General features: G+C 39.9%; 1 protein-coding gene across 1 annotated transcript; it reads left to right on the top strand.

Annotated features, from left to right (window-relative positions):
• The first annotated feature begins 768 nt into the window (after positions 1 to 768).
• On the top strand, positions 769 to 1,710 carry LOC119539854 (olfactory receptor 2B6). The gene has a single exon (XM_037843686.1). The coding sequence runs from the start codon at positions 769 to 771 to the stop codon at positions 1,708 to 1,710; it is 942 nt and encodes a 313-aa protein (XP_037699614.1).
• Positions 1,711 to 12,732: the final 11,022 nt, after the last annotated feature.

Raw genomic sequence — 12,732 nt, 5'->3', positions numbered from 1 at the left:
ATCCATTGGTAACCCTAGAAAATTTAGAGTTTTAAAAATCATAAGTAATTCATCTCTGAACACCTTAGAGAAATTAGATCATTATGACTTGTTTCATCCACACCTTACAACACTATGACCAACCAGGTAGGCACTGTTATCCTAATTTTATAAATGAGGGAGCTGAAGCTCAAAGATGATAAGAAACATCCCAAAGGTGTTATAACTAATGACTTACATGGTCATAAACTGGAATCCAGATCTTCCTGGCTCCAAATTCTATGCTATTAATATGTTTTTATTCTGATTCTATGCTAGAAAGCAAAAGATGTTCCTTTGAAATGTGTCTGATAGCTTACTAGAACCAAACTACATAGTTTTTGGGGGTGGTCTAAACAATATTTATTGATTCAGGTGATAAGACAATCTCAGTATTGAGGAAAAATTAGAATGAAAAGTAATATGGTAGGAATTATGACTGAATCCTCCTAATAAAAGCTATCTAGGGAAAGTAGAGCAAAAGATTACCCAAATAAGAATCAAAGAATGAATTCTATGAAAGCTGCTTAAATCAGAAATTAACATTTTTAATTTTACTTTTTACATTTTGGCTTTCACTTTTGAAATGTAGAGGCTTTATAATTTTCATGTTACAAGCAATATCCGCTCTGTAAATGTATTCAAACAGGTAGCAAAATGATTGTAAGCAATTGAAATAGTCAATAAACAAGTGTTAATCGAATTCCTGAATTTTTATGTTTCAGGAAAGCAAGTGTTGAAACACTGATTATGAGTTCGGTAAATGAGACCAACCCACAGGAGTTCATCTTGTTAGGTTTCTCAGATCGACCATGGCTGGAGTTTCCACTCTTTGTGGTCTTTCTCATTTCTTACATTGTGACCATTTTTGGCAATCTGACCATTATTCTAGTGTCACGTCTGGACTCCAAACTCCATACCCCCATGTATTTCTTTCTTGCCAATCTGTCACTCCTAGATCTTTGCTACACCACAAGCACTGTTCCACAAATGCTGGTAAATTTATGCAGTACTAGGAAAGTAATTAGTTATGGTGGCTGTGTGGCTCAACTTTTCATGTTCCTGGCCTTAGGGGCCACTGAATGTGTTCTTCTGGCTGTCATGTCCTTTGATAGGTTTGTAGCTATTTGTCGGCCTCTCCATTACTCAGTTGTCATGCACCATAGGCTCTGCTTCCAGTTGGCAGCTGCATCCTGGATGACTGGCTTCAGCAACTCAGTTTGGTTGTCTACTCTGACTCTCCAGCTACCACTGTGTGGCCCTTACATGGTAGATCACTTTCTCTGTGAAGTTCCTGCTCTGCTCAAGTTGTCATGTGTTGACACAGCAGCAAATGAGGCTGAACTATTCTTTGTAAGTGTGCTATTCCATCTAATACCCCTGACACTCATCCTTATATCATATGCTTTTATTGCTCAAGCACTGTTTAGAATTCAATCAGCTGAAGGTAGACAAAAGGCATTTAGGACATGTGGCTCCCACCTAATTGTAGTGTCACTTTTTTATGGCACGGCTATCTCCATGTACTTGCAACCACCATCACCCAACTCCAAGGATAGGGGAAAGATGGTTTCTCTATTCTACAGAATCATTGCACCCATGATGAACCCCCTTATATACACACTTAGAAACAAAGAAGTAAAGGAGGCCTTTAAAAGGTTAGTTGCAAAAGTGTTCTTAATCAAGGAATAGGAAATATGCAAATCATAAGCTTTGTTAAGGGCATAATGCTTACTTAGCTTATGAATTTTCTTCTCTTCAAGCTGCTCTATTTTCATCATTTCTACAGGAAATTATTATGATGATCTCACTCAAATAAAATTTCATTAACAGAGAGCTATGTTAGTTGTCTGTTGTCTAAATATATTCATTGTATAAGTCGCCAGAATTGGTCTTCCAGTTCACCAAAAATTGTAACCTCACCACCTTCAAGATTTCTCAAGCTTTACAACAAACAGTCCTAGTACACTTTAATGTAACTTAGACCTCTCTGAGGATGTGATAAAAGTGAGGCATCCTCTCTCCAGTAATATCACATGTATTCACACACATATCCAACACACAACTATATTGTTTTCCACAAAATTGCAGAAGATTTACAGAAATCCTGAAAATCAACCACTTAAATTTTGGATCTGAGATTAACAACCCCAGCTTGAAATTTTCAACACCACTCCTGTATAAGCACAATACTAAAATCCACAATGACTAATCCACAAGGCCTACACAGAAAAGCAACTTTGCTCAAGAATGCCACAATGATTTTTCTTCTAGAATTTTACCCAGATTTTCCATTCTCTTGCCATAGTTCTATACTTGTGTTTTTGTCCTAAATGTGCTCCTTTTTATTCTCTTTACAGATCAAATTCAACCTATTTTGTTTTCATAATTCTCCCATCAATATTATCACTATTTTCTTTTTTTTTAATCATTTTATTGAGATATATTCACATACCACGCAGTCATACAAAACAAATCGTACTTTCGATTGTTTACAGTACCATTACATAGTTGTACATTCATCACCTAAATCAATCCCTGACACCTTCATTAGCACACACACAAAAATAACAAGAATAATAATTACAGTGAAAAAGAGCAATTGAAGTAAAAAAAGAACACTGGGTACCTTTGTCTGTTTGTTTCCTTCCCCTGTTTTTCTACTCATCCATCCATAAACTAGACAAAGTGGAGTGTGGTCCTTATGGCTTTCCCAATCCCATTGTCACCCCTCATAAGCTACATTTTTATACATCTGTCTTCGAGATTCATGGGTTCTGGGTTGTAGTTTGATAGTTTCAGGTATCCACCACCAGCTACCCCAATTCTTTAGAACCTAAAAAGGGTTGTCTAAAGTGTGCGTAAGAGTGCCCACCAGAGTGACCTCTCGGCTCGTTTTGTAATCTCTCTGCCACTGAAGCTTTTTTCATTTCCTTTCACATCCCCCTTTTGGTCAAGAAGATGTTCTCCATCCCACGATGCCGGGTCTACATTCCTCCCCGGGAGTCATATTCCACGTTGCCAGGGAGATTCACTCCCCTGGGTGTCTGATCCCACGTAGGGGGGAGGGCAGTGATTTCACCTTTCAAGTTGGCTTAGCCAGAGAGAGAGGGCCACATCTGGGCAACAAAGAGGCATTCAGGAGGAGACTCTTAGGCACAAATATAGGGAGCCCTAGCCTCTCCTTTGCAGCAACCGTCTTCCCAAGGGTAAAACTTATGGTAGAGGGCTCAACCCATCAAACCACCAGTCCCCTATGTCTGTGGTCATGTTACCAACCATGGAGGTGGGGTAGGCGAATACCCCTGCATTCTCCACAGGCTCCTCAAGGGGGCACTACATCATTTTTTTTTCCTTGTTTTTCTTTCTTTCTTTTTTTTTTTTTTTAACTTTCCCTTCTTTTTTAAATCAACTGTATGAAAAAAAAAGTTAAAAAGAAAACAAACATACAATAAAAGAACATTTCAAAGAGACCATAACAAGGGAGTAAGAAAAAGACAACTAACCTAAGATAACTGCTTAACTTCCAACATGTTCCTACTTTACCCCAAGAAAGTTACATAATATAGCAACCTTTCTGTGAACTTGTTCCTACTATATCCATCAGAAATTAACAGACCATAGTCATTTCTGGGCATCCCCAGAACGTTAAAAAGCTTATCTGTTCTTCTTGGATTATTGTTCCCCCTTCCTTAATTACTCTCTACTGCTAGTTCCCCTACATTCTACATTATAAACCATTTGTTTTACATTTTTGAAAGTTCACATTAGTGGTAGCATATAATATTTCTCTTTTTGTGCCTGGCTTATTTCACTCAGCATTATGTCTTCAAGGTTCATCCATGTTGTCATATGTTTCACGAGATCGTTCCTTCTTACTGACGTGTAGTATTCCATTGTGTGTATATACCACATTTTATTTATCCACTCATCTGTTGAAGGACATTTGAGTTGTTTCCATCTCTTGGCAATTGTGAATAATGCTGCTATGAACATTGGCGTGCAGATATCTGTTCGTGTCACTGCTTTCCGATCTTCCGGGTATATACCGAGAAGTGCAATCGCTGGATCAAATGGTAGCTCTATATCTAGTTTTCTAAGGAACTGCCAGACTGACTTCCAGAGTGGCTGAACCATTATACAGTCCCACAAACAGTGAATAAGAGTTCCAATTTCTCCACATCCCCTCCAGCATTTGTAGTTTCCTGTTTGTTTAATGGCAGCCATTCTAACCGGTGTTAGATGGTATCTCATTGTGGTTTTAATTTGCATCTCTCTAATAGCTAGTGAAGCTGAACATTTTTTCATGTGTTTCTTGGCCATTTGTATTTCCTCTTCAGAGAACTGTCTTTTCATATCTTTTGCCCATTTTATAATTGGGCTGTCTGTACTATTGTCATTGAGTTGTAGGATTTCTTTGTATATGCAAGATATCAGTCTTTTGTCAGATACATGGTTTCCAAAAATTTTTTCCCATTGAGTTGGCTGCCTCTTTACCTTTTTGAGAAATTCTTTAGAGGTGCAGAAACTTCTAAGCTTGAGGAGTTCCCATTTACCTATTTTCTCTTTTGTTGCTTGCGCTTTGGGTGTAAAGTCTAGGAAGTGGCCGCCTAATACAAGGTCTTGAAGATGTTTTCCTACATTATCTTCTAGGAGCTTTATGGTACTTTCTTTTATATTGAGATCTTTGGTCCATTTTGAGTTAATTTTTGTGTAGGGGGTGAGGTAGGGGTCCTCTTTCATTCTTTTGGATATGGATATCCAACTCTCCCAGCCCCATTTGTTGAAAAGACCATTATGGCTCAGTTCAGTGACTTTGGGGGCCTTATCAAAGATCAGTCGGCCATAGATCTGAGGGTCTATCTCTGAATTCTCAATTCGATTCCATTGATCTACATGTCTATCTTTGTGCCAGTACCATGCTGTTTTGGTAACTGTGGCTTTATAATAAGCTTCAAAGTCAGGGAGTGTAAGTCCTCCCACTTCGTTTTTCTTTTTTAGAGTGTCTTTAGCAATTCGAAGCATCTTCCCTTTCCAAATAAATTTGATAACTAGCTTTTCCAAGTCTGCAAAGTAGGTTGTTGGAATTTTGATTAGGATTGCATTGAATCTGTAGATGAGTTTGGGTAGAATTGACATCTTAATGACATTTAGCCTTCCTATCCATGAACATGGAATATTTTTCCATCTTTTAAGGTCCCCTTCTATTTCTTTTAGTAGAGTTATGTAGTTTTCTTTGTATAGGTCTTTTACATCTTTGGTTAAGTTTATTCCTAGGTACTTGATTTCTTTAGTTGCTATTGAAAATGGTATCTTTTTCTTGAGTGTCTCTTCAGTTTGTTCATTTCTAGCATATAGAAACATTACTGACTTATGTGCATTAATCTTGTATCCCGCTACTTTGCTAAATTTGTTTATTAGCTCTAGTAGCTGTATCGTCGATTTCTCAGGGTTTTCTAGATATAAGATCATATCATCTGCAAACAATGACAGTTTTACTTCTTCTTTTCCAATTTGGATGCCTTTATTTCTTTGTCTTGCCGGATTGCCCTGGCTAGCACTTCCAGCACAATGTTGAATAACAGTGGTGACAGCGGGCATCCTTGTCTTGTTCCTGATCTTAGAGGGAAGGCTTTCAGTCTCTCACCATTGAGTACTATGCTGGCTGTGGGTTTTTCATATATGCTCTTTATCATGTTGAGGAAGTTTCCTTCAATTCCTACCTTTGAAGTGTTTTTATCAAAAACGGATGTTGGATTTTGTCAAATGCTTTTTCAGCATCTATTGAGATGATCAATTGATTTTTCCCTTTCGAGTTTTTAATGTGTTGTAATACATTGATTGTTTTTCTTATGTTGAACCATCCTTGCATGCCTGGAATGAACCCCACTTGGTCATGGTGCATGATTTTTTTAATGTGTCTTTGGATTCGAATTGCAAGTATTTTGTTGAGGATTTTTGCATCTATATTCATTAGGGAGATTGGCCGGTAGTTTTCCTTTTTTGTAGCATCTTTGCCTGGTTTTGGTATTAGATTGATGTTAGCTTCATAAAATGAGTCAGGTAGTGTTCCATTTTCTTCAATGTTTTGAAAGAGTTTGAGTAAGATTGGTGTCAGTTCTTTCTGGAAAGTTTGGTAGAATTCCCCTGTGAAGCCATCTGGCCCTGGGCATTTATTTGTGGGAAGATTTTTGATGACTGATTGGATCTCTTTGCTTGTGATGGGTTGGTTGAGTTCTTCTATTTCTTCTCTGGTCAGTCTAGGTTGTTCATATGTTTCCAGGAAATTTTCCATTTCTTCTACATTGTCCAGTTTATTGCCATACAGTTGTTCATAATATCCTCTTATAATTTTTTTAATTTCTTCAGGATCTGCAGTTATGTCACCTTTTTCATTCATTATTTTGTTTATATGGGTCTTCTCTCTTTTTGATTTTGTCAGTCTAGCTAGGGGCTTGTCAATCTTGTTGATCTTCTCAAAGAACCAACTTTTGGTGATATTTATCCTCTCTATTGTTTTTTTGTTCTCTATGTCATTTATTTCTGCTTTAATCCTTGTTATTTCTTTTCTTGTACTTGGTTTAGGATTGGTTTGCTGTTCATTTTCTAGCTTCTTCAGTTGATCCATTAGTTCTTTGATTTTGGCTCTTTCTTCCTTTTTAATATATGCGTTTAGTGCTATAAATTTCCCCCTTAGCACTGCTTTTGCTGCATCCCATAGGTTTTGGTATGTTGTGTTCTCATTTTCGTTCGTCTCTATATATTTAGCAATTTCTCTTGCTATTTCTTCTTTAACCCACTGATTGTTTAGGAGTGTGTTGTTTAACCTCCAGGTATTTGTGAATTTTCTAAGTCTCTGATGGTTATTGACTTCTAATTGTATTCCATTGTGGTCAGAGAATGTGCTTTGAATAATTTCAATCTTTTTAAATTTATTGAGGCTTGTTTTATGTCCCAGCATATGATCTATTCTGGAGAAAGTTCCATGAGCACTAGAAAAGTATGTGTATCCTGGTGATTTGGGATGTAATGTCCTGTATATGTCTGTTAAATCTAATTCATTTATCAGATTGTTTAGGTTTTCAATTTCCTTATTGGTCTTCTGTCTGGTTGATCTATCTATAGGAGAGAGTGATGTGTTGAAGTCTCCCACAATTATTGTGGAAACATCAATTGCTTCCTTTAGTTTTGCCAGTGTTTCTCTCATGTATTTTGTGGCACCTTGATTGGGTGCATAGACATTTACGATTGTTATTTCTTCTTGCTGAATTGCCCCTTTTATTAGTATGTAGTGGCCTTCTTTGTCTCTCAAAACATCCCTGCATTTGAAGTCTATTTTATCTGAGATTAATATTGCTACACCTGCTTTCTTTTGGCTGTAGCTTGCATGAAATATTTTTTTCCATCCTTTCACTTTCAGTTTCTTTGTGTCCCTATGTCTAAGATGAGTCTCTTGTATGCAACATATTGATGGTTCATTTTTTTTGATCCATTCTGCGAATCTATATCTTTTAATTGGGGAGTTTAATCCATTTACATTCAACGTTATAACCGTGAAGGCATTTCTTGAATCAGCCATCTTATCCTTTGGTTTATGTTTGCCATATTTTTCCCCTCTCTCTATTAATATCCTTTATTGTACCCATACCGAATCTCTTTAGTACTGAACCTTTCTCCAAGTCTCTCTGTCCTTTCTTTGTTTCTCTGTCTGTAGGGCTCCCTTTAGTATCTCCAGTAGGGCAGGTCTCTTGTTAGCAAATTCTCTCAGCATCTGTTTGTCTGTGAAAAATTTAAGCTCTCCCTCAAATTTGAAGGAGAGCTTTGCTGGATAAAGTATTCTTGGCTGGAAATTTTTCTCACTCAGAATTTTAAATATATCATGCCACTGCCTTCTTGCCTCCATGGTGACTGCTGAGTAGTCACTACTTAGTCTTATGCTGTTTCCTTTGTATGTGGTGAATTGCTTTTCTCTTGCTGCTTTCAGAACTTGCTCCTTCTCTTCTGCGTTTGACAGTGTGATCAGTATATGTCTTGGAGTGGGTTTATTTGGATTTATTCTATTTGGAGTTCGCTGAGCATTTATGATTTGTGTATTTATGTTGTTTAGAAGATTTGGGAAGTTTTCCCCAACAATTTCTTTGAATACTCTTCCTAGACCTTTACCCTTTTCTTCCCCTTCTGGGACACCAATGAGTCTTATATTTGGACGTTTCATATTATCTATCATATCCCTGAGGTCCATTTCGATTTTTTCAATTTTTTCCCCATTCTTTCTTTTATGCTTTCATTTTCCATTCTGTCATCTTCCAGGTCACTGATTCGTTGTTCAACTTCCTCTAGTCTTGTACTATGAGTGTCCAGAATCTTTTTAATTTGGTCAACAGTTTCTTTAATTTCCATAAGATCATCCATTTTTTTATTTAGTCTTGCAATGTCTTCTTTATGCTCTTCTAGAGTCTTCTTGATTTCCTTCATATCCCGTACTATGGTCTCATTGTTCATCTTTAGTTCTTTGAGTAGCTGCTCTAGGTGCTGTGTCTCTTCTGGTCTTTTGATTTGGGTGCTTGGGCTTGGGTTATCCATATCGTCTGGTTTGTTCATATGCTTTATAATTTTCTGTTGTTTTTGGCCTCGTGGCATTTGCTGAACTTGATAGGGTTCTTTTAGGGTTTGTAGACCTATTGAAGTCCTTATCTCTAATTTATCAGATCTACAGCTTCGTGGAGTACACTTTCTCTAACTAACCAGCAGGTGGCGTCCACGAGCCACCTGTTCTCCACAAGCCAGTTCTCCCCTGCTTAGCCTTTTTGGTGAGTGGGGGAGTGAGTCTTGTGGGGCCCAATTGGTGTACCAAGCTTGCGTGTGTAGTTGGTGTTGCCTGCCCTGTATGTGGGGCGTGTTTCTGGGCAGTCGGGGAGGGGGGGGTGGCCCTAACAATCAAATCTCCCTGGTGATCCTAGAGTTTTAAAGCTGGTGCAATAGTCTAATCCTTCAGTTCAGTCCTGCCACAGTTTGTCTCTGCCACAGACCCACAAGTCCTTGGTATTGGCGTATGGCTCCTGAGACTTGCAAGTGGGCCCCTCTTCCAGGCTGTGCACCCCGGGTCCTCTGTTGAGGGATGACTGTGCTATGTCACAGGTGAGTGCCGTCCCCTCAGGGCAGTTCTGGGCTGCTGGGCTGTGTAGGGAGGCTCCCAGTCTGCTCAAATGATGGCTGAATGGGGCTTTGTTAATTCACACTGTTCCACCTTCCCAACTCTGGGACAATCAGCTGAGGTTGCAGGGAAGGCTAATGTCCACGCCCAGTTTTGTGGTGTGTGCCTGTTATTTGAAGCCCTTCCGTCACACTGGGTTGTCTGGGGCAGCTCTGGGCTATGGGGCTGGCGATGGGCAGGAGTGTTTCCTGTCCACCAGGATGGTGGCTGTGAGCGGACACCCCCGTTTTCTTGGGAAGTTGTGGTGTTTAGTGAATTTTCTCAGCCACTGAATTATTGCCTTTTGTCTCAGAGCTCTCTTAGTTCTGCTCTTGACTTGACGTGCCCAAATTGAAAGTCTTTGAAGCTTTCTGTATTGGGCTTCTTAGAATAATTGTTTTAGAAAAAGAAAAAAGGATTAAAAAAAAAAAAAAAAAAAAAAAAAAAGCGTCCTCCTCAGAGATCTAATGGGTTATTGAAATGCTAAGAGACAAAGCAACCAGGGCCATTAAGGAAAGGTCCACAGGGCAGAGAGATCGGCTTTTCTTCAGGATTTGCATATGCGCCTTAGGGCCTGAGCTCCGCCCTTCCCCTTTCTGTGTTCACCAGAACTCTAAAAATCCTCTGCTTTTATTTTGGAGTTTTTCGTGTTGTTTTTTTTTTTCTATGCCTGTCTCCTCTCTGCTGGGCTGGCTGCTCACAGATTCTCTGGTGTCTGGTCTCTGTCTATCTATGGTTGGAGTCTGGATCAGTAGAGTGAGTTTCCGATAAGAGCAGCCACTGCAGTTCTCCCTTCTCCTTCCTGGAGCTGACAGCCCCTCCTCCCACGGGACTGAGCCTGGCAGGGAGGGGCGCGGGTCCCCTGGCCGCAAAAACTTACAGATTTCGCTGATCTCAGCAGTTCGACATTTTCATGAGTGTTGTATGAAGTATGCCCAAAGACAGATTGCTCTGTGGTGTCCAGTCCACGCAGTTCCTGGCTTTCTACCTACTTTCCTGGAGGAGTAACTAAAACATACAGCTCACCAGTCTTCCATTTTGCCCCGCCTTATCACTATTTTCTTAAACCCTAAAACATTTAGAGTCTAGATTAAAAAAAAAAATAGTACATCACATAATGATTTCCAGTGTTCATTCTCGTTTAATACCCTTTTTTTTGTGCAACAATAGACTCCTTACATACTGGTTTCCTTGAGAGAGTAACACCTTCAGAGCTCATCAGTGTGCTGAGGAAGTCACAATTCTTGCACTATTAGTTGGATCTTTTGATAGTTGAATGATTCATTTACATATAATTATTTAATTGCCCTGCTACCCCTCTTCAAAGTTGTTTTCTTCTGCTAATGCATTGTACATATAAAAAGTACAATAGCTGAAAAATACAATTATCGTGTTTTTCCTTAAAACCTACAGTAACAACATGTACTTTTGCCATAATTTAATGTCAACAGATAAGAGAAATAAATCTGTTTTGCTGAGTTTGGATTTCAGTTCACTTTTTTCTATCAGAAATAATTATCATCAAAAGAATAAATGAGAGCAAAATTCTAATAGAGTGTATTAAAGCATAACACATAATAAAGAACACAGACATTACAAAAATAGTTTAGAAAAGCCACTAAAAGAAGCATATATATCTAACAAAATATGATACTAAATATTGAACTACTAAAATGTATATATTTTTAAGGCAATGTGATAACATGGATAATTATCTTTCTCTCATCATCCTCTAGGTCTCTTTTTACCTAGTATGTTAGACCTTCTTCATTACAATCATCATGTTTCTTCTACTCTTTTCTGTTTTCCATTCCTTTCTGCATTTTATGCTTCAGCACAGATATTTTCTAAAGTCTAAGACTTTTTCTACCCAACATTCCTTTCTTCCCTCTCCCCTCCACAGAGATCAGAACTGCATACTCTTGACAGCTGTCCCAGCCTCTTCTAGCTCCCTACCCATTTTCACTCACAGATGTTTTCCCCCATAAATCTCTTGCACTTTTAATCTCTTCTTGACATCCACTTTATAAAAGACCCTGAAACACTATGGCAAGTGTGTACTGTAATGATTCCACAGTCCTTCCCCAAAAGAATCCATGGCCCTTTAGTTGGATAATATAAACAAGGTAAAGAAAAGTATCAGGTGTTTCAAGGATTATGGGACATGGAATCTGAGTTGACATTGATATCTAGAGATCCAAAGCATCATCATAGCCCCTGTTAGACTCGGGGACTAGGGAGCAAGGTAATAAATGGAGTCCTGGCTAAAGTCTGGCTCATCATAGACCCAATGGGTTCACAATCCCAACCACAGATCATTTCCTCAGGCCTCAAGTGTATAACTGGAGTTGATATACTTTGCGGTCGCAGTTAAATCGTCTGGGGGGATGGCGGCCGGTTGCTGAACCCTCAGCTCTCGGCGCTGCTCTGAGGGTACCGGCGGCGGGGGCTCTTTCCCGGAGGCGAAGGCGAGGCGGGGGACTTGGCCAGGTCCCCGGCGGTGGCGTGCAAGGTGTGGAGGGCGGCGAGAAGGGAAAGGAAAGACACTATTCCTCCAGTGGGGGTAGAACAAAAAGCCTTTATTCAGGGGTGAGCACAAGTTATATAGGCTGGCATAGAGGGAGGGGTTGGTGTAGGGGTGTAAGGGCCTTAAATGGTAATGCTGAGGGGAGAAAGGCTAGGATTGGTTCTGAGAGGACGCGGAAGCTGTTTGCCGCGGGCAGGAGTTGCTCTGGCAACGGTGCATGCGCACTGGCGGTGGGGGAGTTGCTCTGGCAACGGGGAGTGTGTGGCAAGATAAGGGAGGCAGTTTTCTCTGGCAAGCTTCCTCTAACGGTTGGTTTTTGGGTGAGGAAATGGGGCCTGCCTCCGGCTCCACTTTCTCAGGCCCGGGGGGCTGTGGAGGGCACTATCGCCCGTGCCCACCACCCTCCCCAGGGGCTGATCAGGTCCCCCGGCCCAGGCCCGCCAAGTCGAAGCACGTAATCAGTATCCCGCAATACTTGACAGAGTAGTTCCCACATTGGGTCTTTAGCCTTTTAGGAAAGAGCTGTCAGAGTGGGAAGGCCAAGTGGATACCTTTGAAATTGCCATCTTCCCCTTAATCCACTGGCACAGATAATAAAATAAAAAACATCATGGCATCCCTGATGGCAGAGATTAGCACCACAATTAAAAACCTAAAGAATGCAGAAATGATGGTGACAACATCACCATTTATTTCATCAGTCTGACTCCTACAGGACCTGGATAGATCCTGGAGAATGACTGTAGATTATTGCAGGTTTAACCAAGTAGTAGCCCCAATCACAGCTGCTGTGCTGAAAATAATATCTTTGCTAGACTGAATTAATAGGGCCTTGGATACATCATATGCAACCATTACCCTGGCAAATATGTTCTTTTCTACTCCATCAGGAAATAGGCTTAGGAACAGTTTGCATTCACCTGGGATGGAACATAGTCATTTACAGTTTTGCTTTCAGGCTACGGTAACTCATCTGGACCACTTGACAACCCAC

Source organism: Choloepus didactylus, chromosome 7 (assembly GCF_015220235.1).
Source record: "Choloepus didactylus isolate mChoDid1 chromosome 7, mChoDid1.pri, whole genome shotgun sequence".
NCBI lineage: Eukaryota > Metazoa > Chordata > Mammalia > Pilosa > Megalonychidae > Choloepus > Choloepus didactylus.
Note: the sequence above shows the minus strand (reverse complement) of the source record. Positions and strands in the feature narration are given on the sequence as shown.